We start from the raw sequence: 27,219 nt of genomic DNA on the forward strand, positions 1-27,219 counted from the left end.
GACTCAACTATCGGGATAAAATCATATCGTGGGGCCGATTCGCTGATTCACACCTCTGGTTTTCACCAACAAAACTAAAAATATTACTTATTGTAAGTCGCTTTGGACAAAAGCGTCAGCGAAATGACATGTAATGTAATATAAAAGATATTGATAAAATTCTTGCATTTAAAAAAAAAAAAGATGACACAAACAACAGTTCTGGAATAAAAACAAAAACTTGCATTAAAATTTTATTTAAATTCTGTCCTGAATCAGAACACGTGCAACAACTGAAACACAGAAACAACATTGTATTTACACGTGTGTATGTAGGTACTTTTGTGTTTGCGTGCACAGGACAACCACACAAACAGACGCTCTGTAAAACAATTAATATCGTAGAAAGACACACAACGCCCCTTCACACCCTGTTGTCATGGTAGCGGAGGGGTTACCATGGCTACAGACGCATCGGATCGCCTCGACTTTCACCTCTGTCTCTCTGGAAGGATCGGAAATGGTATCACGTTCTTTTCTTTGCTGATGATGCCCTCGTCTATAGCTAAGATTAAATGCTAATTTATGTTCTTAAGAATATTTTAACACTGCTGCTGCTTTCATTTCCAGTTTCAGATTAAATGTATAACCCCGGGAGGATTACGTACGTGGCTCAGGATTCACCTGCTTCAGGAGAGAGTTCAGAAATAACACAGATTACAATATATGGCGACATATATGGCAGTCGGACTACAAATACATACAATCTGTAGTTCAATACGGACCAGGACTCATTTCCAGGATTATTCCCTGATCTAGTTCAGATATTTTTAACATCATAGCACAAAACAATACCATACATTTCCCCCCCCCAAAAAAGGTAAATGAACAAAAAACAGCTTTGGAAATATGTGAAGAAGTAAAGCAAGACAAGTCTAGTAGAAAAAGGAAAAGCAGAAGAGAATAGGACGTTTATAAAAGGCAAGAAGAGACTTTTCCAGAACCTTCCAGAGAAACAGAATTAAAGTGCATTAACAAAAGAGGCTGAGCAACCAATCAGGACACAGCATCCAGGGGAAACAGCCAATGGGCTGCAAGGAGAGGCGGGACCAGGACAAATCAACCAGACGTCATTACTGACAGTGACATGAAGGTCCCGTTTTTAACCCAAAACGGATTATTACCAGGTATTTTGTATAGAAGTTTGGGAATTTTCTTCTTTGCGGTACCGTTATTGGAAAAGTTATGTCCTGCAAAACAGGAAGCTGTGGCTGAATTTGGTCGTTACATTTACTGCCAAAAACAATTTTTCTGCCTCCTAAAGGCAATAAAAAAAAAAAGTAAAAAAAAAAGGTTTGTACAGGTGTTTGTGCAAGTTTTCCATTTCCCTTCTACTTTTATTTTGACGACGACTGGTTAAACATTTACAAAATGGTGCTTGTAAAGAAAAGCTCCATCTATCATGAAACTTTAATTCTATTTAATGCTAGAGTGGTTAGAAACAGGTCAATCATTTGTTTTATCTCGGAAAAATACAACCGTCCTGCCAAACCTTTTTTTTTTTTCCTTGATTAAAAAGTCAAACTTCTCAATTACATTTTTTCCCCTCAAAGGGTGTACCAAATGTGCTTGAAGCTACGATGCCGTATAAGGGTCAAGTATGGAAAAAAAAAAATACAGACCCGGCGGAGGAGCGTAAAATTAGCAAATTTATGAGAAAAAAGTTCGGTGTCTGGTGACCATAATTCCCTCAGAGTTTAAACAGAACAATGATTTAGAATTTGAATATGTTAATGAACGAGGCTTCAAACTATTTGGAACATCCCTAAATATAATCCTGTCAGACTCAAGTTCACAAGAGTATGTACATAAATTTAAAATATTAAAATTTTAGATACTTACAGTTACGGACGTCTGGGTTGGTAACAAATCTGTAAAAGGGACCAACATGCCACAGCAGCCTCAGTCTCACTCCAACAACAAGACAAATTAACTCCGTTAAATTCATTTTCTTGGGAGCAGCAGAACTGCAGTCACAGGAAAACGGGTAAGAAAAGGAAACAGTGCAAATGTGAAAATAAGAAGGATTATTGGGTAAACTCCTTGAAAATAAAGCTTACAACACGAAGAGACTTGAATTAAAACAATATTCTCTGAAAAATGGCCAAGACAAAAGCGTACAAATCCAACATCTTCATATATATTACAGCAAATTCATTCTGCACCAGTTCACCAGTGTTTTAAATTAACTAGTGTTCGTTATAGACTTGGTAACCGACTGAACTGAGAGTGAACTGAGACGGAAGAACAGAGAAGCAAAGTAGGAAGAAACAAGATAAACGTCTCAGTCCAAAGATTTCATGTGATATCAGCAGAGAAAACTAGGAAATATTTTACAGTTTTGCATGATATACGATTATTAGATAGTTTGCCATTATTTCACGACTAATTTAATTGTTGAAGCTCTACCTCTTTCTCTTAGAATTTGGTACCAATTAATAGAGCTTAATAACAAAACTCAATTACATTCATTAGAGCTGATTGGAAATTACCAATCTCAGTATTTCTTATTTCTTTGTCTTTTTTTAGCCAATTGCACAATTTGTTTTGCTTAAATCCCCTTAAAGTCTGCATGTCCAGGATCTAAAAAAGACAATTCCTTGTGCATGCAGAGCTGTAGAAAGTCTTAAAATACACTTAAATGTTCAATTTTATGTCTCAAAGTCAGCTTCAGAAGTTATAACGTAGTTATTTCTAGGAAAACAGGTCCCAATTTCCATTCAGACTAATTGGAAAAAGGTTTTAAAATAGACAACAATAGTAAAATAAACCTTACAGCGTTGGTTCTCCGGCCTTCACTCACACTCAGTTCTCTCAGGTTCAGTTTTATCATCAATCCGGCCTCAATGTTTACGGACAAACTTACAATAGTTTAGATTCATATCGCCAAGGTCCTCTGTGCACTGAATGTATGTACAATTACACAAATAATCAACACGGAAATCTGCCCGATCAGTACTCAATCACATTGAGGGTCACCAGGCCGCGGGTCAGTCTCTGCTGCTGGGAGTCTTCGTTACAAAAATAAACGTCTCCTCTGGTATCAAAATAGACGACAATCTTTATCTCTCTCTGCAGCGGCGGCGGCGCCACCACGCGGTCTGCACACCAGTTTGGCAAACCGACAGCAACGCCACGCGGCGCGGTGAACGTATGGAATATACAGTTTATATTTACATGCTCGGCATCTCACTAAAGCGGGGAAGGATTCTTTACTAAAGGCCGTCTCTCTCTACGACTTTGGGGCTTTCTATCGTCTTTCACAGCTTGTTGAAATTTGGGAGACGACGGGTTTGCTCGAGTTGGGAGAAAAAGATCCCCAACTGGCAAGTGAAAGATCCTAATTGTTGATTGTCAGGGTTAAAGATAAAGGTGATTTTTTAGAAGGACACGGGTCGTCAGGCAGACGGACAGCAAACAGAACAAGGCAACGGAGAGACGGGGTTCCTACGCCGCATTATAGATGCTTACGACTCATAGTCTAGACGGAATTGTCCAAAAAAGTGAAAGTGAGGAGCATTTATGGGTACAAGTCAGGAACCGGCCTACTTTACTTATTCCAAGGGTGCTGAATCCAAAAAAAAATGGTTCCCAAGCGAATTCTTTTGTTTTTGACCTTCTCATTTGCATATCAAAATGGCCGCCGTTGGTCGTTGGACCATTGTCCCCTAGTTTTTTTGTAAGTAGGCAATCAAAGATGAGGAAATTAAGTTTCTAGATCTGTTGTCTAGGGTCAGAGCAAGGATATAGTGGAGGCTCAGTATCTTTTTTATGTATATATATATATATATATATATATATATATATATGCAAAATACCAACTGGAACATTTAAAAGTGATATTGATTGAATATTTATGTTGGCCTTAAAAAATGACACAAATAAAGCTTAATTTAACCTTAGAAGTTGGTACTTTGCATATATATATATATATATATATACATAAAAAAGGCACTGAGCCTCCACTATATCCTTGCTCTGACCCTAGACTATAGATCCAGAAACTTAATTTCCTCATCTTTGATTGCCTACTTACAAAAAAACTAAGGGGACAATGGTCCAACGACCAACGGCCGCCATTTTGATATGCAAATTAGAAGGTCAAAAACTCTAAATTTCGCTTGGGAACCATTTTTTTTTTGATTCAGCACCCTTGGAATAAGTAAAGTAGGCCGGTTCCTGACTTGTACCCATAAATGCTCCTCACTTTCACTTTTTGGACAATTCCGTCTAGACTACCAGGTGTAAATGGTGTAAATAGAGAAACGACTCCGTGAAATGTGGCGGTGCAGCCGTTATGATCCGTCACCGGTTCAAACCTTCTACGTCTTTCACATTAGGAATTACATTCCACATTTCATCAACCTTTGTCACACTGAATAATATTCTGTACAGGCCGGCTAACAGTCATTTCTTGATGTCGTACAGAGGAACCCTGTTTGGAACCACAGCCGAGGACAAAAAGCATCCAAACCAAATACTGTCAGTACGACTGCACTGTAAAGATAAAAGAGCCTTGAACTATACAGACAGGCAAAAAGAGAAAAAACTAAAAAAATACTGCGTGTAGTTGTGATTTAATACTGCAGTCAAACTGTAATACTACGACAGGGGCTCCACCGTGTTCAGCTAAAAGAAAAAATCAATCTCTGGTGTGTCCTTTAAAAAATAAAGTCTTCCTTTCCAAAATGAAAAGTCAGTCACTGCAGACATCAAGAAACAGCACCGGGCCAATCAGAGGGAGCGAAAATAACCAGAGAAACCAGACGAGCAGCCCTGATGCTGAGTCCCGTCCAGGTTTGTTTAGTTGTGCCTTTCCACCCGAAACAACCAGAAGATTCCAGGAAAAGGTCCCGAGACAAGATCGCCCCTTACTGAAGTACGACAGGTAGAAATACGCAGGTTCATCCAGATTCCTGGATCGCTCACAGACACTTTTAGAAACACACACTGGTGTTTAGAGTTCTCACGCATCCATCAAAGATCCTCCGGGTTTAAGGATCGGCCGTCCAAGAGCAGATCCTCTTCTGGCAGCAGACTTCCTCAGGTCCTACCCTGTTCAGTACCGAGTAAAACATCTCGTGGAGACTCGAATCCCATCCGACCTTTGAGAGTAAAGAGACGAATGTCTTGACGAGTTCCACGACGTTTGAAATGAAGGTCTGTATTTATATTTGAACTTCTTTACGTGACGGATGGGTCGGACCAAGGAAGAGACCGTCGGACCAAACAAACGCAGGAAAACGTGGGTCGATTAAGACACCTGCACGGGTTGACAACAGACAGGTAGACTAGATTATATCCCAGTAGAACACCTGGAGAGCTGAGTTACACCACGCTGGATCAGGTCAGGTCCTGGTCCAACCAAGTGCCCCAGAGGAGACTAAAACACCGAGCCAAACCAGGTTCTTTGAGTCCAGATAGAAACCAACACGCACACATTTATCTAACTCAGGTCCACGATGTGAAAACCCATCAAAGTCTAGATCCTGGTCCACCTGGGGGCCAGATAAGTTGGTTTGGTTTAGCTAAGGTCCGAAGAGAAAAACCCGGTCAAAACCAGAACCAGGTCCTGGGTCACGCTCCGTCTAGTGCAGTCAAGTTTTGGCTTGGATCTGGTTTCAGTCAGGAGGTTCTCCACAGATTCAGGTCCACTGAAGTCTTTTAAAGATCTCAACCTGTTTAGAGTCTGTTTTGGCCCAGGGTTCTGGTTTGGTTCTGGTGGGCTCCTCTCAGGACTTCTCTCCCAGCTGGGACTGCTCCATGGAGCCCTCCTCGTCTGAGAGACCCGTTTCCACGGTGATGACCAAGGACGCCACGGAGGCGCTGCTCGCCATCGGCTGCAGCTCGCCTGGAAGAAGGGGGACCAGGTTAGACCGGAGAGCAGGACCACCACCAGAAATCAAACAGTTCTCTTTATTCTTTGATTAGTCGATTAATTTATCGATGATTTTAATTATCCGATTGAATGCTTAACTTAAGTATACCTGTATAAGTATTTTACAAGTTCATTTAAGGACATAAGGCACAAAAATTGAAATTTGAATAGTTCAGACTGGTTTCTCATTTACTTAAACTTAAGATACAGTCATGGAAAAAAGTTATAAGACCATTGTTTTCTTGCACTTCTTTATTCTTCCATTTTAATGCCTGCTTCAACTACAGGACATTTTTTTTTTGATAAATATAATGAAAAAAAAAAGCTGACAAGAGTTTAATTTAAGAGCTGATATCTAGACACTTATGTCCAAACCAATGTACCTTTAGTTGTACCAGGTATTAAAATGAACAAGAAATTGAAAAAAACAAGGGTGGTCTAATAATTTTTTTCATGACTGTAGATTCTTTTGTTCCTTCATCTTCAAATCCTGTTTCAGCAGGAGGAACTTGAATCACATCAAGAAAATGTTATGGAGCAGAAACACCACCAGGTGTCAGTATAGAACCACTTATTAGTGTCTGTGTGTGTAACCAGTGTTTGTGTCTGTGTGTGTAACCAGCATTAGTGTCTGTGTGTGTAACCAGTGTTTGTGTGTGTGTGTGTGTGTTTGTGTGTGTGTAACCAGCATTAGTGTGTGTGTGTGTGTGTAACCAGTGTTTGTGTGTGTGTGTAACGTGTGTGTGTGTGTGTGTGTGTGTGTGTTTGTGTGTTATCTGTGTGTGTGTGCGTGTGTGTGTTACCTGTGTGTGTGTGTGTGTTACCTGTGTGTGTGTGTGTGTGTTACCTGTGTGTGTGTGTGTGTGTGTGTGTTACCTGTGTGTGTGTGTGTGTGTGTGTTACCTGTGTGTGTCTGTGTGTGTGTGTGTGTTACCTGTGTGTGTGTGTGTGTGTGTGTGTGTGTGTTACCTGTGTGTGTTACCTATGTGCTACCTGTGTGTGTGTGTGTGTGTGTGTGTTACCTGTGTGTGTGTGTGTGTGTTACCTCTGTGTGTGTGTGTGTGTGTGTGTGTGTGTGTGTGTTACCTGTGTGTGTGTGTGTGTGTTACCTCTGTGTGTGTGTGTGTGTGTGTGTGTTACCTGTGTGTGTGTGTGTGTGTGAGTGTGTGTGTGTGTGTGTTACCTGTGTGTGTGTGTGTGTGTGTGTGTGTGTTACCTGTGTGTGTGTTACCTGTGTGTGTGTTACCTGTGTGTGTGTGTGTGTGTGTGTTACCTGTGTGTGTTACCTGTGTGTGTGTGTGTGTGTGTGTGTGTTACCTGTGTGTGTGTGTGTGTGTGTGTGTTACCTGTGTGTGTTACCTGTGTGTGTGTGTGTGTGTGTGTGTGTTACCTGTGTGTGTGTGTGTTACCTGTGTGTGTTACCTGTGTGTGTGTGTGTGTGTGTGTGTGTTACCTGTGTGTGTGTGTGTTACCTGTGTGTGTGTGTGTGTGTGTGTGTGTGTGTTACCTGTGTGTGTGTCTGTGGTAGCTGTAACAGGGCTGTCTCTCAGCGTGTCGGGGTCCTGGTAGTCCTGAGGGAGTCCCACCCGGCGGACCCCGGGGTCCAGCACCACGGAGGAGCCGGCCTCGCTCAGCGTGCCGTCGCTGGAGGCCCCGGAGACCACGGCCTCCAGCGCCAGGGCCCCGACCCCGCCCACCCCCACCCCCCCCACGCCCCCCAGGGCCAGGTCGTAGTCCAGGGGCAGCTCGTCCAGGCAGTCTGCGTTCAGCTGGAGAGAGAGGAAAAGGGTTTTAATATCAAACACAAACAAATTAAATATCTTCTTTTTTGGTGTTGAAAAAAGGGGTTTTCTCACAGTTCAAGAAGAACTTTTGTTATCAACAACATCATGATTATTTATTTTGTGGTTATAAAGTGTTCATACTATATATAAATGTTTATACTGGTGCCTTGACAAAAATTGTAAATTCTACCAATAGTCAGGCGGCTTAGCGGAAAAAAAGGGGACACGCCGGACAAAAGCACCACATTTTTTTCCACATGCTCTCTATGACCATAGGTTTCAATTTTTGGTAGGAGCCACTTCATCAAGATTCCGGATCGGAGATGGCAGCCATATGAAGTCTATGAGAACCAGTATATCTTCCAAGCCACTTAAAAGGTCAATCTTGGTGTCAAAAAATACATTTTCTGGGTCAAGGGATCATTTAAAGCTCTTGAGAATATCCCTAGATGATTATATGATCAAATAGATATGTTCATTTTGGCCATGTATTTATGTAATTTCCAACTCAGTTCCTAAGCAGTTGAAAATATATGAATATAGGTCATATACAGTGCATGTATTCTGAAAAATGGATAACGTGCATACATTTAATTGATGAAGCTTAACTTTAATTATCTATTACATTTGCAACTACAAAGATCTGATCTTCTACCAGTATTAGTGTGGACAGTAAAGCACTCAGACTTGTTTCTGCATGAAGGTGTTAGTGAAGCGCTGCAGGCTGGTGTTGAGACTCACAGCGATGCCCAGGGCCTTCAGGATGTTCATCTTGCACATGGGACAGGTACGGTGGTCCAGCAGCCACGGATCCACACAGCTCTTATGGAACAAGTGTCTGCAGAGAACAAGTCACATCAGTTATTTATCACACAGTTAGTTATTTCTGCAGTTCGTCACTCGGGAGCTCGTTAGTCTAGACAGAATTGTCCAAAAAGTGAAAGTGAGGAGCATTTATGGGTACAAGTCAGGAACCGGCCTACTTTACTTATTCCAAGGGTGCTGAATCCAAAAAAAATGGTTCCCAAGCGAAATTTTTAGTTTTTGACCTTCTCATTTGCATATTAAAATGCCGGCCGTTGGTCGTTGGACCATTTCCCCTTAGTTTTTTTGTAAGTAGGCAATCAAGATGAGGAAATTAAGTTTCTAGATCTATAGTCTAGAGTCAGAGCAAGAATATAGTGGAGGCTCAGTGTCTTTTTTATGTATGTATGTATATATATATATATATATATATATATATATATATATATATATATATGCAAAATACCAACTTTTAAGGTTAAATTAAGCATTATTTGTCTCATTTTTTAAGGCCAACATAAATATTCAATCAATATCACTTTTAAATATTCCAGTTGGTATTTTGCATATATATATATATATATGTATACATAAAAAGACACAGAGCCTCCACTATATTCTTGCTCTGACTCTAGACTATAGATCCAGAAACTTAATTTCCTCATCTTGATTGCCTACTTACAAAAAAACTAAGGGGAAATGGTCCAATGACTGAGCAAGATGGGCATTTGGTGGCCATTTGATACAAATTAGAAGGTCAAAAACTCAAATGTTTGCTTGGGAACCTTTTTTTTTTGGACTCAGCACCCTTGAGATATGTAAGGTAGGCCGGTTCCTGACTTGTACCCATAAATGCTCCTCACTTCTTATAGGAGGCCTTTATTCTGAAATCCATCTAGACTACATTGAGCTTCCAGCTGCTTTCACTTTGTGCCGTTGCACAAGGCCAGAAAGACTCTGGATAAACACGGCTTTTATTTTTTTTTTTATCTCTGGAAGCTGGTTTCACAATCGTCAGTCTTGTGGAAAACAAATATTCATTGTGATCTCACCCTGGGCTCAGAAATATTCTTCTGTGATCACAAGAAAACAGTTTGTCCCGAGTCGAGCCCCAAACATCATCACACAGTTATTCTGTGATCACATGACGACAAAACAACAACATCTGTTGTGTAAACGTGTTTTTAGAGCTGAACAAAGTGTTTTTGAAGCTTTAAACTATAAATCAACGCTCTAATGCTGCACAGACTCTTTTCTTTGTGTTTGTCTGTATTGTGTTTAAACCCAGTGTTTGACTGTTTGTGTAGAGTTGCAGATTAAGATTAGACTATACTAATATTAGAACTAGGATTATATTATTTGTAGAGCTGGATTTCACTTTGTGTGATGAAGATATTACCAATAACTTCAGTTGAAAAAGATCAAAACACAACAATGTTTTTATCAAATTAAATATTCTGCTTCAATGGACAAATTCTCCATAGAAGTAATCTGATATTGTGATAATGATATATATCACAGCATGGTGGGTGTTCTGCTGATTCAGTTAATAAATATGAACTGGCCATCTGTTTCTGTAGACTCCTATGTGAATGAAATATGTAACAAAGTAGTTATTTTTCTCATGTCATTACCAAGTTTAGAGCAACGTTAACAGGTCGCCTGAGTTTCTTCTTAAAACACACTCATCCTGATTTTATCTTTAACTTAGAATTATGCCATTTTCTATCATTACTTGTATCTGATGTTTTATGTCTGTTTTTAACCCACTGTCTATTTTTAAAAGTCATCTTAAAACCTATTTTTATTCTATTATTATTTTATTAGACTCTGCTCTTGTTTTTAGTGTTTTATGGTTTGCTTTTATTTATTGTTTTTTTAAATTGTCTTTTAAAAAGCAATGAAACTATTTATTTTAGTGTTTTTTTTTCCTGTTTTATTTATTTTATTGTCTCTTGTTCTGTTTGTTTATGTACAGCACTTTGTTGAGGCTGTTGTTGTTTTAAAGTGCTTTACAAATAAAGTTGAGTTGAGTTAACTTTTACATTTACATTATTATAATGTATTATTATAACATCATTACAGCCAAACACACAGCCATTTTTGACCAAAAGCAGTTAGAGGGTCAGGGTCTAATCTGGAACCAGTTCTTCACGTTTCGCCTGCCAAAGAACTGGATTTCTGCAGGAGAACTGGTTCCAGTTGGAGTGACAGCGACTCTTTGCTGGTCTCCAACCACTAACCACTTCCTTCAGGAGCTGATGTCAAAGACTGATGTCAAAATAATCGGTATCGGCATTAAAAAACCCATATCGGTCGACCACTAAGACGTATACCAGGGGGGATAACCTTTACTAACTAAAGAGCCACTGTTGGCCAAAAAAAAAAAAAAGAGAAAATCGCAAAATGGAGCCGCAAACCTTATATTGAGCCTAAAATGAAAATTAAACAGCCTTATGAATCTAAATTAGCCTACCAACATTATTAATAGTCATACTGAGCATTTATTAATATGATTTTTTAAAACTAGTCTATCTCAAGGAACTCAAAACTAAACTCAAAGTTGGCAAAACTTAAAGGTTAAGGCGCCGGGCCGGAGACTTTCGTAAGCTATGAAGCACATTTTAGTTGACTTAAATGTCCAAACGTTTTTAATATGCTGTAAAAAGGCTATACAGTTTTACAATTAAGGAATACAAATAACTTTTGGTCTACACCATTGATAAATGAACATTTTAATGTAAAAATATGTATTTAATTTTTTATGTCTCAGCCACGGGGAGCCCCTGCAGGCGGCCTAAAGAGCCACATGAGGCTCTGGAGCCACAGGTTGACCACCCCTGACGTATCCTGTAGCGTGATGACATGGCGCCCTAGTTTGTGGAAAAGCAGACCGGTTCTGAGATGGTTGACAGGTTGAGTCAGTGGTGAACCAGCCAGGACTAGAACCAGGATGGTGTTGGTTTAAAGGGTGAGCAGAGTTCCCGTGGTGGTAAGGCTCTTATATATGGGTGAGTTTACCTGCAGGGCAGGATGCGGACCACGTCGTTGGGCTTGTAGCCCTCGATGCAGACGGCACAGTTGTCGAAGTCGGCCTCCGTCTCCTGGTCGCCCTTCCTGATGGTGCGGACCTGCAGCTTGCTGATGGCCTTCTTGGCTGCGTCGCCTAGACGACGCTGTGACACGGAGACAGGTGGAGATATTAATGTAGAAATACATTTAAATACTTTACAACTGCAGTCCTTGGTAGGGATCTGACACTGTTCTAGTGGAGCTCTAGGTCTTTATGGCAGCTGTTCTCAACCTTGGGGTCGGGACCCCAATTGGGGTCTTGAGATGATTTCTGGGGGTCGCCAAATCATTTTGGAAGTCAGCTCTGTCTCCACTGTGTTAAAGAGTTCATGTGTTTTAGTCTTTTTGGTCACTTAATGTCTTTTTTTTTGTCATTTTGTGAGTTATTTGGTCATTATATATATATATATATATATATATATGCAAAATACCAACTGTTCAGGTTAAATTAAGCATTATTTGTGTCATTTTTTTAAGGCCGACATAAATATTCAATCAGTATCACTTTTAAATGTTCCAGTTGGTATTTTGCATATATATATTTATATATTTATATATATATATATATATATATATATATATATATATATATATATATATATATATACTATAGATCCAGAAACTTAATTTCCTCATCTTTGATTGGCTACTTACAAAAAAACTAAGGGGAAATGGTCCAATGACTGAGCAAGATGGGCAATTTGGCCATTTGATACAAATTAGAAGGTCAAAAACTCAAAATTTCGCTTGGGAACCATTTTTTTTGGACTCAGCACCCTTGAGATATGTAAGGTAGGCCGGTTCCTGACTTGTACCCATAAATGCTCCTCACTTCTGATAGGAGCCTTTATTCTGAAATCCATCTAGACTAGAAGGCTCCTGGAGTCCTTGGTTCCTCCTGAAAGCTTCTGCTGCTTGTGACACGTTGACACCATCTTTCTCTCTGCACATAAAGCTGCGGTCACTAACCAACACACCCTCGTGTCAGTGGAAGCAGCTGTGGTAAGTTATGACTCGTGCAAAAACTGTTTGTTATTGGAATTTTTGTAGATCATGTTTCTAATCACTTCAGCTGTTCTGGGGACACTCTGTACTGTTTACATGCACTTAAAGGGATGCTTTGGATTATTTGAAGTGGTTTTTACCCAGTCCATGTATTCCATGTAGTCACAAAAAGGATCTGAACCACCAAAACAAAGACCCACCATAAAAATGTTTATACACCCAAAAAAAACTGTTTTCCTATATTAACAATATGCCCACCGATTTGTTTTGCCATACACAGCTGCTTAACTTGGCACTACTTTTTCTCAACCGTAGAACTTCCATCTTCCAACACATAAACACAATAGTATGCTTCACTCACTGCCACAGATCACCTGTTTTAGTCAGAACTCAGTTGCTAGACTTTGTAATAGGCAACAAATGCAAGAAAATAAAAATGAACCAGAATATAAAGAAGAAATTTTGCAGATTTGCAGACTGGAACGGGGAAACTTCTATGGAAACACTGAGATGAAGCCCAACAGAGAGTAGGAGGTTTCTGGAGGCTCCGCTCTGTAAACCAGGAGTTCTCAACCTTTTTGAGTCGCAACCCCCAATTTAACATGCATGTTGTCCACGACTCCGCTCACTGAACACAATCTCACACACACAGTTCAGATCACCCAAAAAAGAAACAAAATGACCAAAAAAGGAAACAAAATGACCAAAAAAGACACAAAATGACCACAAAATGACAAAAAAGAGACAAATGACAAAAAGAAACAAAATGACCAAAAAAAGACACAAAATTAACAAAAAAAAGAAAACAAAATGACCAAAAAAGACAAATTGACCTGAAAAGACACAAAATGACCAAAAAAGACACAAAATTACCAAAGAAAGACAAAATTACCAAAAAAAAAAAGACAAAATGACCCCAAAAAGAAACAAAATGACCAAAAAAGACACAAATTGACCAGAAAAGACACAAAATGACAAAAAAAGACAAAATGACCCCAAAAAGAAACAAAATGACCAAAAAAAGACACAAAATGACCAAAAAAGACACAAGCTTTAAATAGCTGGTTGGTAGTGAAGTGACAACGAAGCCTCATAAACTATTTTCTATATTTTCTGAGCCCAAGAGATAGCGCTCTTTGTTCATATATGCCATCTAGTGGGGTAAAAAAATAAAGCAAATGGTTCATGAGGCTTCGTTGTCCCTTCACCATCGGTTGGTCATTTTATCTCAGCAAAAGAAATTCCACTTTGTGCATGTTTTCATTGACTGAAGCGGCAGAAGAAGAAGAAGAAGAAGAAGAGCGAGTGGCGCTCACCTGGTTGCGGTCTCGTGCGTTGGCGTATCTGAACCTCTGGATGTAGTAGAAGACGAGCCAGGCCAGCGAGATGATCATCAGCACGATGAAGGAGATGGACACGAACACCACCGACGTCCTGCTCACGTACTTCTGCAGGTTCCTCGTCCCGATGGTGATCGTCATGGTGACCGTCACGTTGCGCTCCAGTAGAGCTGCAACCTCGCGGCCTTTGGGCTCCGGGATCATGATGGCGACCACCTCGCCCGTACCTGGAGAGCGAGGGGAGACACACGGCACGTTAGTCTGAGTGCTCATTTAACAATTAACAGCTTAATTACGTTAAGTTTAAGTGAGTGAATCTTCAACGCAAAGACCAGGGATTAGTCGGTGACCAGGGATTCGTCGGTGACCAGGGATTAGTCTGTGACCAGGGATTCGTCAGTGACCAGGGATTCGTCAGTGACCAGGGATTCGTCAGTGACCAGGGATTCGTCAGTGACCAGGGATTACCGTAATTTTTGGACTATAAACCGCGCCTTTTTCCCCATTTTTCGATTCTGCGGCTTATATCACGGTGCGGCTAATCTATGGATTTTTACAGCTAACGGCCACTAGGTTACCTCCTAAATCTATGGATTTTACAGGTGTCAGTCCACCAACTTTAACTCTCTGGGCTCTATGACCGGTCCGCCAGGAGCGGCGTGCTCCAGCAGGAACAGCTGGAGGCAGGTGTACTACCAGATCGGCTCGGGGTCCTTCAGATACTTTTAAGATATTTTTCACTTGTCTGTGTGTATTTGTGTCGAAAGCTACTTAGTTTGTCGGAGTCGCCGTGCCGTAATCAGCGGCATACGAAGGACCCCGAGCCGATCTGGCAGGGCGCCGGAAAAGAGTGAAACAGGTAGCGCGCAAAAGTAAAAGTGAAACCGAGAGTGGTACGAGAGACAGAACGAGACAGAACGAGAGACAGAACGAGAAACAGAACGAGAGACAGAACGAGAGACAGAACGAGAGACAGAACGAGAGACAGAACGAGAAACAGAACGAGAGACGGAACGAGAGACAGAACAAGAGACAGAACGAGAGACAGAACGAGACCGAACGAGAGACAGAACGAGACCGAACGAGAGACAGAACGAGAGACAGCGCGAGAGACAGAACGAGAGACAGAACGAGAGACCGAACGAGAGACAGAACGAGACCGAACGAGAGACAGAACGAGACCGAACGAGAGACAGAACGAGAGACAGAACGAGACAGAACGAGAGAGAACGAGAGAGAACGAGAGAGAGCGAGAGACGGAACGAGAGACGGAACGAGAGACGGAACGAGAGACAGAACAAGAGACAGAACGAGAGACAGAACGAGAGACAGAACGAGAGACAGAACGAGAGACAGAACGAGACCGAACGAGACCGAACGAGAGACAGAACGAGACCGAACGAGAGACAGCGCGAGAGACAGAACGACATTACGAGAGCGAGACAGTTTGTGCAAAGGAAGTTTTCATGCACAAACTCTCATTATGGAAAACAAAGGTAGAAATGCATATGATGCAGCTTTTAAGTTAAAGACAGTCAATCTGGCTGTAAAAGAAGCTTCCTCAAGCAGCCATCTCTTTCCCCACAATCCCCTCTGTGCACCAACCCTTACATATGCTAATTAAACATTAAAACACCTGCGGCTTATAGTCCAGTGCGCCTCATAGTGCGGAAAATACGGTAGTCAGTGACCAGGGATTAGTCAGTGACCAGGGATTAGTCAGTGACCAGGGATTCGTCAGTGACCAGGGATTCGTCAGTGACCAGGGATTCGTCAGTGACCAGGGATTAGTCAGTGACCAGGGATTAGTCAGTGACCAGGGATTAGTCAGTGACAGCGGTCAGGTGCAAATCCGTCAAATCATTCCTGTAATAGTGGTTTATTTCTGTAGAGAAGCAGCTACTGACGGCAGCAGAAGAAGAATAAAGAGAAGTTGTTTTGTGTCTCGTTTTGAGAAACAACCCTCGTGCCTCCGTAAGCAGAGGTCGAAGGTCAGCTGGTAATGATTCACTGTGGTGCTGAAGGACACTCCAACAGAGAAGTGTGAGTCAAACCACTCCCTCTGCATCCAGGCAAAGCTGATTTGGGCAATTTGGGGATTTTGAGGCTGACTAACGCCCTGATTTAACCCCAAAACACGCAGAGAATCCTGCAGATGAACGTTCACTTCCCTCAAAGATTAAACGGCAGTATTTTTAGTAAACATTTAATTTCCACGTTAAATATTTACCATGAGAAATCGCTACAGGCTTGTACAAAAAAGTGTCAGGGTTAGGGAAGGTAAAAAGTGCAGAATTCCTTCAGAACAGCCGGGAATGTGACGCCGTGTCGACACAAGTTTACAGCAAATGAGTCACTGATGCAGACAGATGTTGTGGCCGACAGGCTGCTGATGAACAGCGAGAGGAGCTGACGGGAGAGACTTTCACAGGAAACAGTGAGTGAAGTGGACAGATCAGGATCCAGGCTGCTAATGACCTGCTCACAGCCCACAATCAGTCACAATCTGGAGCCTGTTTGTCTGTCAAAACTGCATTTCAGACAGTCAAACAGCTCCAGAAACCAGCTCGGATACAGAACACAGAGGATGAGGTTCACCTCGAAGAACCCAACAGTCTTTACTATGAGGAGAACTCTATCTGTTGGAGCTTCATATGACCTCTATGTTTAAAACGTCACAAATAAATTAGTCACTTACACACCAAATGTGTCAACATAGGCTCCTGGTTTAAAAACAATATTAAGTAATATATCAGTCAAGTATTTTGTGAAACATGTGACCTGTTTGGCCCCTAAAACTGGAATAAATTAACACAATTAAACCGGAATAGTTAAAATCCAAACAAATAACCACCTCTACTCTGAACTAGGGTTGTCAAAAGTATCGAATGCCTGGATGCTATTTGACCTCCAAGTACAGCTGTGTAATATATTTACATTATGATATTGTGATTTTAGATTAGATATATATCATCTTATATTCTAGATATCGTAGTATCAGAAATGTCAGGTTTTCCCCCGGTTTTAAAGGCTGCATAACAGCCAAAATATATTTTCTAAAAGTAGTTGTTCCGTTTCATACTTAGTCATTATATCCACATGATTATTTATCAGAAATTAAATCATTTTCTGAAAAGCACCATTAGTCAGCCCGACAATATTGTCGAAATATCAACTTCCAAGTCACATAAAAACCCCAGACTTTCTGATAAATAAATTCTGTCCCAGAAAAAAAAAAAAAGTAGTATCGATACTAGTTCAGAGTGTATCCGGATACAATACTCATTTTCAAAAGTATCGATACCGCCAAAATATGATGCCAAGTCCCCAGAAGCTATGAAAATAAACAGCTGTGGCAGAGTACATAATATGGATCAGGTTCCTATTTACACCGTGGAGAAACCTGCGTTCCAACAACTTATTAAGCAGCTGAACCCAACGTATGCTCTTGCCTAATATTGTGCCCAGCATATAACCTAAAGATATTGTTCTAATTGTTATTGTTTATTGTATTTATTTATTTTGTGCACTACCTCAGACCTGAAGCTTGTTATCATAGTTGCAGTTTCTTTTTGCACAACTGTTTTTTATTATAAATATTTAACCTGTGGTTCTGTTCATTTTTACATGTTGCATTTTTCTTGTTAATAAAAATATTTCTGTTAAATTTTGGGGTCTTTGTTTTTATCCTGGTGGTATCGAAAATGGTATCGAGTATTGAATATTTTCCTGAATATCGGTATCGAGTTGAACTTTTTTTTTTCATTGCACTCACTGGCTTGAGACATGTTGTCGTCTTGATGTTTTCCTGTTTATTGGTGCCACTTGAATCTCATTTAACCTTCAGATGGAATGAGAAATAAAACATTCACTTGATAGAAACATTGGGAGGTAAACAGAGCGTGACTTTGTTCAGAAGTTGATATATTCTGTGTTTCTGTGTGTGCAGTCTCGTTGACCACAAGTTGGATAAATTGGCCCCGAGGCCTCCGCTGAACTCTCCCCAACCCCAACAAACTCTCACAGCAAACTACATCGATTTGTTTCTGCCTAAAAATAAAACCCCAGGGATCAATGTGTCTCTCACACACATAGTGTTCCTGTTCCCACTGAGTTTATACATGACCACCACTTCACCTTTAACCTAGAGCTGCACAAACACTGTGGACATGAACACTTTAACCCATAAGAACCTATGGTGACACCCCTGTAACAAACACTTTAAATCTTCTAGAATCTAATAGTCAGGCAGCTTAGCTAAATAAAGGGGACACGCTGGACAAAAGCACCACATTTTTTCCACGTGCTCTCTATCACCATAGGTTTCAATTTTTGGTAGGAGCCACTTCATCAAGATGGCCGATCCGAGATGGCACCCATATAAAGTCTATGAGAACCAATACATCTTCCAAGCCACTCAGAAGGTCAATCTTGGTGTCAAAATCTACATTTTCTGGGTCAAGGAATCATTTAAAGCTGTTGAGAATATCACTAGATGATTATTTGATCAAATAGAAATGTTCATTTTCACCCAGACTGGTAGGCAACTCGCTTCAAGTGCTGCAGCAGAGAATCCTGAGCTGAAAATGTTTGGAATCTAATAATTATGTAAATACATGGCCAAAATGAACATATCGATTTGATCATCTAGTGATATTCTCAGTAGCTTTAAATTATTCTTTGACCCAGAAAATGTAGATTTTGAGACTAAGATTGACCTTCTAAGTGGCTTAGAAGATATACTGGTTCTCATAGATTTTATATGGCTGCCATCTCCGATCTGCAATCTTGATGAATTGGCTCCTACCAAAAATTGAAACCTATAGTGATGGAGAGCATGTGGAAAAAATGTGGTACTTTTGTGTCCCCTTTCTTCCCAAATCTGGTCCTAAACCGCCGGACTATTAGTTTAAACCCATTTAACAATTCTAATCCGTTAATAGGGTGTCCTGTATTGCATTTATTTTTTTCTGACCATATTTCCTGTCCTGTCACAATTTTGATATATGTTATGGAGATGCAAACAAAAAGGCAATTTATTTATTATTATTTTTGTTACTTAAAAACAAATCTGAAAAACAATTTGTTGTTAAACAGCACTATTAATGTCACAATTTTGATATATGTTGTGGAGATGCAAAGAAAAAGGCAAATTTGTGTTTCTGAAAGCAGAAAATGTGTCTAGTTTATTTAATTTAAAATAAGAAATATTATGAACACAAATACCATCAACGTCCAATGTAACATTTATGTCACATCACAGATCTTTGACATTTAGGGGTAGTTTTTTTTTTGTGGTCCACCTGGTCTGTGGTATATCCCCCATAATGTTCCTTTAAGGATATAATAGTCTAGACGGATTTCAGAATAAAGGCCTCCTATAAGAAGTGAGGAGCATTTATGGGTACAAGTCAGGAACCGGCCTACCTTACATATCTCAAGGGTGCTGAGTCCAAAAAAAATGGTTCCCAAGCGAAATTTTGAGTTTTTGACCTTCTAATTTTTATCAAATGGCACCAAATGCCCATCTTGCTCAGTCATTGGACCATTTCCCCTTAGTTTTTTTGTAAGTAGGCAATCAAAGATGAGGAAATTAAGTTTCTGGATCTATAGTCTAGAGTCAGAGCAAGGATATAGTGGAGGCTCAGTGTCTTTATATATATATATATATATATATATATATATATATATATATATATATATATATATATATGCGCAAAATACCAACTGGAACATTTAAAAGTGATATTGATTGAATATTTATGTTGGCCTTAAAAAATGACACAAATAATGCTTAATTTAACCTTAAAAGTTGGTATTTTGCATATATATATATATATATATATATATATACATAAAAGACACTGAGCCTCCACTATATTCTTGCTCTGACTCTAGACTATAGATCCAGAAACTTAATTTTCTCATCTTTGATTGCCTACTTACAAAAAAACTAGGGGACAATGGTCCAACGACCAACGGCCGCCATTTTGATATGCAAATGAGAAGGTCAAAAACTAAAAATTTCGCTTGGGAACCATTTTTTTTGGATTCAGCACCCTTGGAATAAGTAAAGTAGGCCGGTTCCTGACTTGTACCCATAAATGCTCCTCACTTTCACTTTTTGGACCATTCCGTCTAGACTATTTGGGTCTTATGGGTTAAAGAAGTGAAAACTGTCCTCAACTGAAACAAGCCGACCAATCCCAGAAAGCTTTCTCTGTTATTAAAGTGCTTCTGTCTCTTTATGTTAAATGTGATAAAGCTTGTGTGTGGTGGAGGCAGAAAACAAACGATCTTGTTGTTGAGCAGCTTTAGACTAATCTGTGGGATGAACTGAGGAATGATAAAATCAGCTGATTCCAGGTGGATTAACTCTCTTTACAGCAGAAATCTGTGACTGGAGCAGGGAGAGACTCCCTCCACTACTGATGTTCCTCAACAACACTCACAATCACTAGTTTATCACCTTCACACACTCATTATTGAGACAGTAACCAGCATGTTAACTCATACTAAATACAGCACAATCTTTATGCTAATTTCTGACTTTTATAGACATTTGAGAAACCAAATACAATGCACATTTTTCACTTGTTTTCAAATTGTACACAATTAACAACAATCATTTATATTTGTTTTCTTATTCAACATACATTTTTTTCTCCATTTATTTTACTTTTATAGTTAATTAATCAACAAAAATCACCGTTTTTGGACTTTTAGAGACGATTCATGGATGAAGCAAAATATATTGGACATTTTTCATTAGTTTATGAATTTTATAACAATAAATCAAGGAAGTTAAGCATTCTCTCTCTCTCATATATATTCTCCATATTTTAGCCATTTTTTAGACAATTAACTGAAAAATAAAAATATATTGCAATTTTTCCCTAGCTCCAGAATTTTATAAACAATTAGTTAGCAGTTAATCAACTGATAAACTAAAATATAGCAGACATATGTTCCTGTTTCTGACTTTTATAGTCAACTAATCAACAAAATAATTATTTAACATACTTTTTTTTTCACTATTTTGGGGTTTTTAAAGACAGTTAAATGAAAAAGCTAAATATATTGCACATTTTTTACTAGTTCATGAATTTTATAAACAATTAATCTGGAAAATAACCATCATATTAGCTGATAATAAGAGAACAAATTATTTTCACTAGTTTCTGACTTTTGTGGAGAAGGAATGGAGAATGCAACCACCGTTAACTGACAAACAATAAAACATATTTTTATATACGTTTCTGACTTTTATAGACAATTAACTAAAATATATTGCACATTTTCTACTTCTTTCTGATTTTTTTTTTTTAATAAACATCTTGGAAAGTAACCAGCATACTGTCTGATAAATGAATATATAATTTATCAGACAGCAGACGAATTGTTGAAAAATATTCTGTTACCGGCAGAATTTAATAATAATTAAAAAATAAAAATAAATAAAGAAAGAAATAAAAACTGACCTGACTTGACATGATCAGTGTATATGCTATATACATTTTGTGCCGTTATGAAAACTATTTTTACACAATATATAATGGAGACATTTTTGCTTGGTGTGAGCTATTCAAAGATGTGTTAGCTATTTATTTTTTTTTAAAATAGGCAGCAAATGACTGAACAGTAATGATGATTTTTCATGATGATGATGATTTTTATTATTATTTATTCTTTTTTTTCCTCAGTTATCATTCATATAACTGTCAGACATTGTTATATATGTATATATTGTTAATAATGTAATAATGTATAATATGTTAAATATTTTTTAAATAAAGTTTTTGGTTTGAGAAAGACAGAAAAAAATATATAATAATAATAATAAAAATAATGGTCTCAGAATGAGATAAAGTGTCTGGATAACAAGGTGGATTTTGAGCCCTGCACAGATGTTTTTTTCTGGAGTAAATTGAATGAATGAGTGTGAAGAGAGGAGGGAACCCTCTGTGGAACATGAAGTCCCTGACGCTGGAGAACCCTGATGAGAACCAGGACTTGTTAAAGCCACTGTGAGTGTGTGTGGGTCCCTGAAGGAGTCTCCAGCTGACGGAGGAACAGCTGGGAGTGTGTTCCTGCTCCGTCAGAGCCAATAGAAAGACTTTAGTCTCTTATATAACACACACACTTCATCAGAGCTGCACACACTCTCTGGACTGAATCCAGATCAGAGGAGGGGGTTCTCTCAGACCTGGTGACGCTAGGACACTACAGCACACGCTATAGTTATTATTGTGGAACAAACTGGCAGAATAGAAACAGTAATAATGACTCCAATATATAAATACATCTGATGGTGTTACCACACAGCAGCACAGAAGGAAACTGCTCCAGCTGAAACCAGTTCAAACCCACTGGGATCCAGTTAGTGGTGGACCCATACGGGTTTTTTATGATGCCGATATGTGCTGACGATTTTTTTGGGTCAATTCTTGAAGCCGATATTGCCTTTTCCCCTCCATTTTAGGGCTGTCTAAAGTATCCATACTAAAACCAGGCAGCAACCTCCTGGTCTGAGCATGAAGGCCAACCAGGAAGTGTCTTTAGCCTGCAATCCACCGAAAATTCCAGCAGGGGGCGCTGACGGCGGCTGCAGAAGCATTTTATTCCATTCATTTCAATGCAAAATGAGAAAACTTCTCACTTGATTTATTAGCTCACAAATGTTTTCCAGGACAACACTATGGTCTCAATCACTAGTAAAAAATCTTCTTCAAGACAATTTGATGTCAATAGTTCTAATAATGGCCCCATTTAGAAGAAAATAGAAGATAAAGAATCGTATGATTTGGGGCGGGGCTACCTTTGATTGACAGGTCACTAACAAGGCGAGCCGTCACCAGGAGAGAAGCAGAGCGTATCCACGGCAACGTGTCAATAAAGTTATATATAACGTTATATAGATAGAAAAGAGGACGTTTAGCGGTTTGGTCTCATAACTTTGAGCCTTTCACTGTATTTTCACTTAATGACAGTTTATTTGAACGTTTTGTTCAGTAAATGTCTTGTTCAGTGTTTGGTTGGACTAACAGACACTCCAAGGAGTCGCTGCTCAGTTTTCTGAGGTCAGAAAGATACATTTTGGTTTTGTTTTTTTGCTAGCCAAAGCTAACATCCCAGTTAATGCTCCAGCTCCTCCACAGTCCAAATATGGTCATGCTTCCTGTATCAGAAACAAGATGGCGACGCGTGTAATGCTGAACTCGAGGCTTCCAACGGGCCACAAACCAACTGGTGACATCACTGTGACTACGTCCATTATTCATATACAGTCTATGACTGAAACGTTGTATTATTATTTTCAAAAGTATTGATACCCCCCCCCCCGATGCCTGCACATACACACACACACAGCAGCAGGCCCCTCCCCCTCACCGTACCGTGCACCAGCAGTACTTCAAACTTGGTGAAACATCTTAAGGAGCGACACCCTCTACAGCAGAGGTGTCAAACTCTGGCCCGTGGGCCAAATTTGGCCCGCAGTATAATTATATTTGGCCCGCGAGGAAATACCAAATGACAACCAGAGCTGGCCCGCCGGTATTATACAGCGCAAATAATACTACAAATCCCAGAATGCTCTGCTGGTGTTCTGGCTTGAACACAGTAGATCAGTGTGGAGCAAACTGAGCAACAATTAAAGTGTCTTTATGCACTTTTTCTTGCTAGTCCAAGGCTTGAATGGCTGCACATTCATTGAAGGATATTATTATTAGTCATTTGGTTTATTATTGTTATTTTATTCTCACATTTATTTTTAGCCTGTGGAAAAAAATTACTGTTAAATTTAAATTTAAAGAAGGCCGCATATAAAATAAAGGGACATACGATTTTTATTTAAATTTTATTTAAGAAATGAATGCCATTGATGTGTTTGTTTGTTGTATTTGATATTTGATTTTGCATGTTTGCAATATTAAGTTATATCAAGCTTTGCTTGTTCCATTTCGTTTGAACTTGTTTAGGTCCATTTTTTCAATAAATATCAATGTTGGCCCGCGACTTTGTCCAAGTTTTACATGTTGGCCCACTGTGTATTTGAGTTTGACACCCCTGGTTTACAGCCTTTACTGTGACTTAACAGGTTAGTGTCTTTGGTTTCAATCTGACCTCTTACTGATGTCATCGTGGCCGGTGGCTAGCATTAATGTTAGCCGTGTTATTATTAGCCATTAGCCGTAGCTAGCAATTAAAGGCTGACGTCACGTTAATGATTATAAACAACGTAAATAAATAAATAAGTTAATAAGTTTACATAAATGTTGGTGACTGTAAAGTGTTATTTTCTCTCTTGAATGAAGCAGAGAAAAGTCGACCTGCAACCAAACAGCTACACACAGTGACTCTACCTCTTTATTATCAAGCTTTCCTAATATTGTGCACAGCATATAACCTCAAAATATTGTTCTAATTGTTATTGTTTATTGTATTTATTTATTTGTTGCACTACCTCAGACCTGAAGCTTGTTATCATAGTTGCAGTTTCTTTTTGCACAACTGTTTTTATTATAAATATTTAACCTGTGGTTCTGTTCATTTAAACATGTTGCAGATTTCTTGTTAATAAAAATATTTCTGTTAAATGTTGGGGTCTTTGTTTTTATCCTGGTGGTATCGAAAATGGTATCGAGTTGAAATTTTTAGTATTAGTATTTAGTAGTATTTATTTAGTACCCTACTCTATATAGAGTACTATATATTTGGAATAAATATTACAATCTGAGTGGGTCCATTCTGCATAACGAGTACTTTTACTTTTGATACTTTAAGTACATTTTGATGCTGATACTTTTGTACTTTTACTTCAGTAAGTTCTGAATGCAGGACTTTTACTGTAGTGGAGTAATTTACCAGTGTGGTATTAGTACTTTTACTGCAGTAAGAGATCTGAATACTTTCCCACCACTGTTATGATGATAAGTATAAACAATAATAACCAGGTGAGCCTTATTACCTGAGTGCGGCATGGTGATGGTCTCGTCAAAAATTACTCTTGGGGCATATTTTAATGAATTTTCTAAAGGAGAATAAAGGTTCTTGTATGTTTTATTTAAGGCATTTATTTTGACAGTCTTCTTGTAAGTTCTGTGGTGGATTCTGATAACACACCATGCTCTTATTTTGAAAACTGCATGTATTTAGCAACAGAGAGTAAGTAGCTTTTTGTGATTAAAACAACTTTAATTGTTAACTAATATTAACCTTACGCCACTACATCAAGAAGTTTTTATACAAATTTTAAATTTTATACTTCTACTCCACTACATTTAGAGGCAAATATTTTACTTTTCACTCCACTTAATTTATCTGACAGCTTTAGTTACTTTACAGGTCGAGATTTAACATAAACAAACATGATTAATTAAAAGTGTTTTTTAAATTAAATCTTATAACAGTATATTAAGTAGTTAAAATGAGCCACGTAATATAACGAAATAACCCACTGTTGATAACTCTAAACAATAACCAGGTGAGCTGTACCTGAGTACCAGAAATACCACAGTCTAAAAATACTGCATTTAGTGCCAGGGCTTTTACTTGTAGTGGAGTAATTTACCAGTGTGTATTAGTACTTTTACTGTAGTGGAGTCATTTACCAGTGTGTATTAGTACTTTTACTGTAGTGGAGTCATTTACCAGTGTGTATTAGTACTTTTACTGTAGTGGAGTCATTTACCAGTGTGTATTAGTACTTTTACTGTAGTGGAGTCATTTCACAGTGTGTATTAGTACTTTTACTGTAGTGGAGTCATTTCACAGTGTGTATTAGTACTTTTACTGTAGTGGAGTCATTTCACAGTGTGTATTAGTACTTTTACTGTAGTGGAGTCATTTCACAGTGTGTATTAGTACTTTTACTGTAGTGGAGTCATTTCACAGTGTGTATTAGTACTTTTACTGTAGTGGAGTCATTTCACAGTGTGTATTAGTACTTTTACTGTAGTGGAGTCATTTCACAGTGTGTATTAGTACTTTTACTGCAGTAATAGATCTGAATACTTTCCCACCACTGTTATGATGATACCTATAAACAGTAACCAGGTGAGCCTTGTAACCAGGTGAGCCTTGTAACCAGGTGAGCCTTGTAACCAGGTGAGCCTTGTAACCAGGTGAGCCTTGTAACCAGGTGAGCCTTGTTGTTACCTGAGTGCGGCATGGTGATGGTCTCGTTGCTGTTGCTGGTCGCCACGTTGAAGATGACCACGGCGGAGGCGTTGTGTGCGGCCGCGTGGCGGATCTTGTCCTTGTAGGTGCAGTTGCCCCGGGCGATCAGCGCCACCCAGGCCGCGGCCTGCGCCGGCACCAGGAACCGGGTGTTGGGGTCGCAGGCCTGGCGGTCGTGCGGCGCGGCGGGCAGCACCAGCAGCCCCCGGGCGTCCCGCTTCGGGGAGTGCTCCCCGTAGCGGCCGCACTCCGTCTTGTCGGTGCGCAGCTCCGAGGTGGCCGGGTCCACGTAGGTGATGTTGACGAAGGCCGTGTACCACTCCTCGCGCTCCGCCACCGTGAAGTCCAGGCACAGCAGGTGCACGAAGCAGAAGGACAGCAGCCACGTGGACAGGGCCAGGCTGCGGCAGGCCGCCACCAGCGAGCCCGGGGCCATGGCGCTGCTGCTGCCGGCCACGGAGCACCACGTCCGGCCGGCCGGAGGGCGGTGGGTCGGTGGGTCTCTGGGTCGGAGGGGCCGGTAGCGTCAGCAGCGAGCGGCCGCCTACTGCACCATGCTCCCGGGCAGGACGGTCTCTAACCAGCCTGGGTCTCCTCCCGCTCTGTCTCCCGCGGTTCCTCCGGGTCTACTAACCGAGTCTCGGCTGCCCTCCGTCCGCCATAGTCTCCACAGACACCAACACCCCGGGGACGGCACGAGCCTCCCGCCACACGACTAACCGCCACACGGGAACCGTTACAGGCACCGAGCACAGAGTTAACGGTTAACTAACGGCTGAGTAACGGTTGAGTAACGGTTGAGTAACGGTTAAATAACGGCTGAATATCTACCGTTAGCTTCACGCAGCAGGCCAGCTAAGCTGCATTGTTTTGACTGGGCCCGACCGGAGCCGTTAATCTACCGGGAACCGGACGCTCCACTTCCGGTTATGGAGTGTAAAAATAAAAGCCCTGATATTTATTTCTGTTTATTTATTTTATTTTTTACTTCTATCACTTCCCACTGATCATAACTACCTTTACGTGTAAAATAAAAGCCCTGATATTTATTTCTGTTTATTTATTTATTTACTTTATTTTTTACTTATATCACTCCCCGCTGATAATAACTACCTTT

At 39.8% G+C, this 27,219-nt stretch overlaps 1 protein-coding gene across 1 annotated transcript; it reads right to left on the bottom strand.

Annotated features, from left to right (window-relative positions):
- Positions 1-4,325: 4,325 nt before the first annotated feature.
- rnf150b (ring finger protein 150b) lies at positions 4,326-27,079 on the bottom strand. The gene is made up of 6 exons (XM_059355348.1): positions 26,082-27,079; positions 13,899-14,149; positions 11,527-11,681; positions 8,443-8,539; positions 7,425-7,686; positions 4,326-5,890 (listed from the first exon to the last, which is right to left on the bottom strand). The coding sequence occupies exons 1-6, from the start codon at positions 26,536-26,538 to the stop codon at positions 5,772-5,774; spliced, it is 1,341 nt and encodes a 446-aa protein (XP_059211331.1). The 5' UTR covers positions 26,539-27,079; the 3' UTR covers positions 4,326-5,771.
- Positions 27,080-27,219: the final 140 nt, after the last annotated feature.

The sequence above is a fragment of the Centropristis striata genome, chromosome 17 (genome assembly GCF_030273125.1).
Source record: "Centropristis striata isolate RG_2023a ecotype Rhode Island chromosome 17, C.striata_1.0, whole genome shotgun sequence".
Taxonomy (NCBI): Eukaryota; Metazoa; Chordata; class Actinopteri; order Perciformes; family Serranidae; genus Centropristis; species Centropristis striata.

Coding starts and splice junctions, on each gene's coding strand:
- rnf150b (XM_059355348.1), bottom strand. CDS start 26,538: ATGGCCCCGGGCTCGCTGGTGGCGGCCTGCCGCAGCCTGGCCCTGTCC. Junction 14,150..26,081: donor CATCACCATGCCGCACTCAG/GTAACAACAAGG, acceptor CTCGCTCTCCAG/GTACGGGCGAGGTGGTCGCC. Junction 11,682..13,898: donor ACGCACGAGACCGCAACCAG/GTGAGCGCCACT, acceptor TCCGTGTCACAG/CGTCGTCTAGGCGACGCAGC.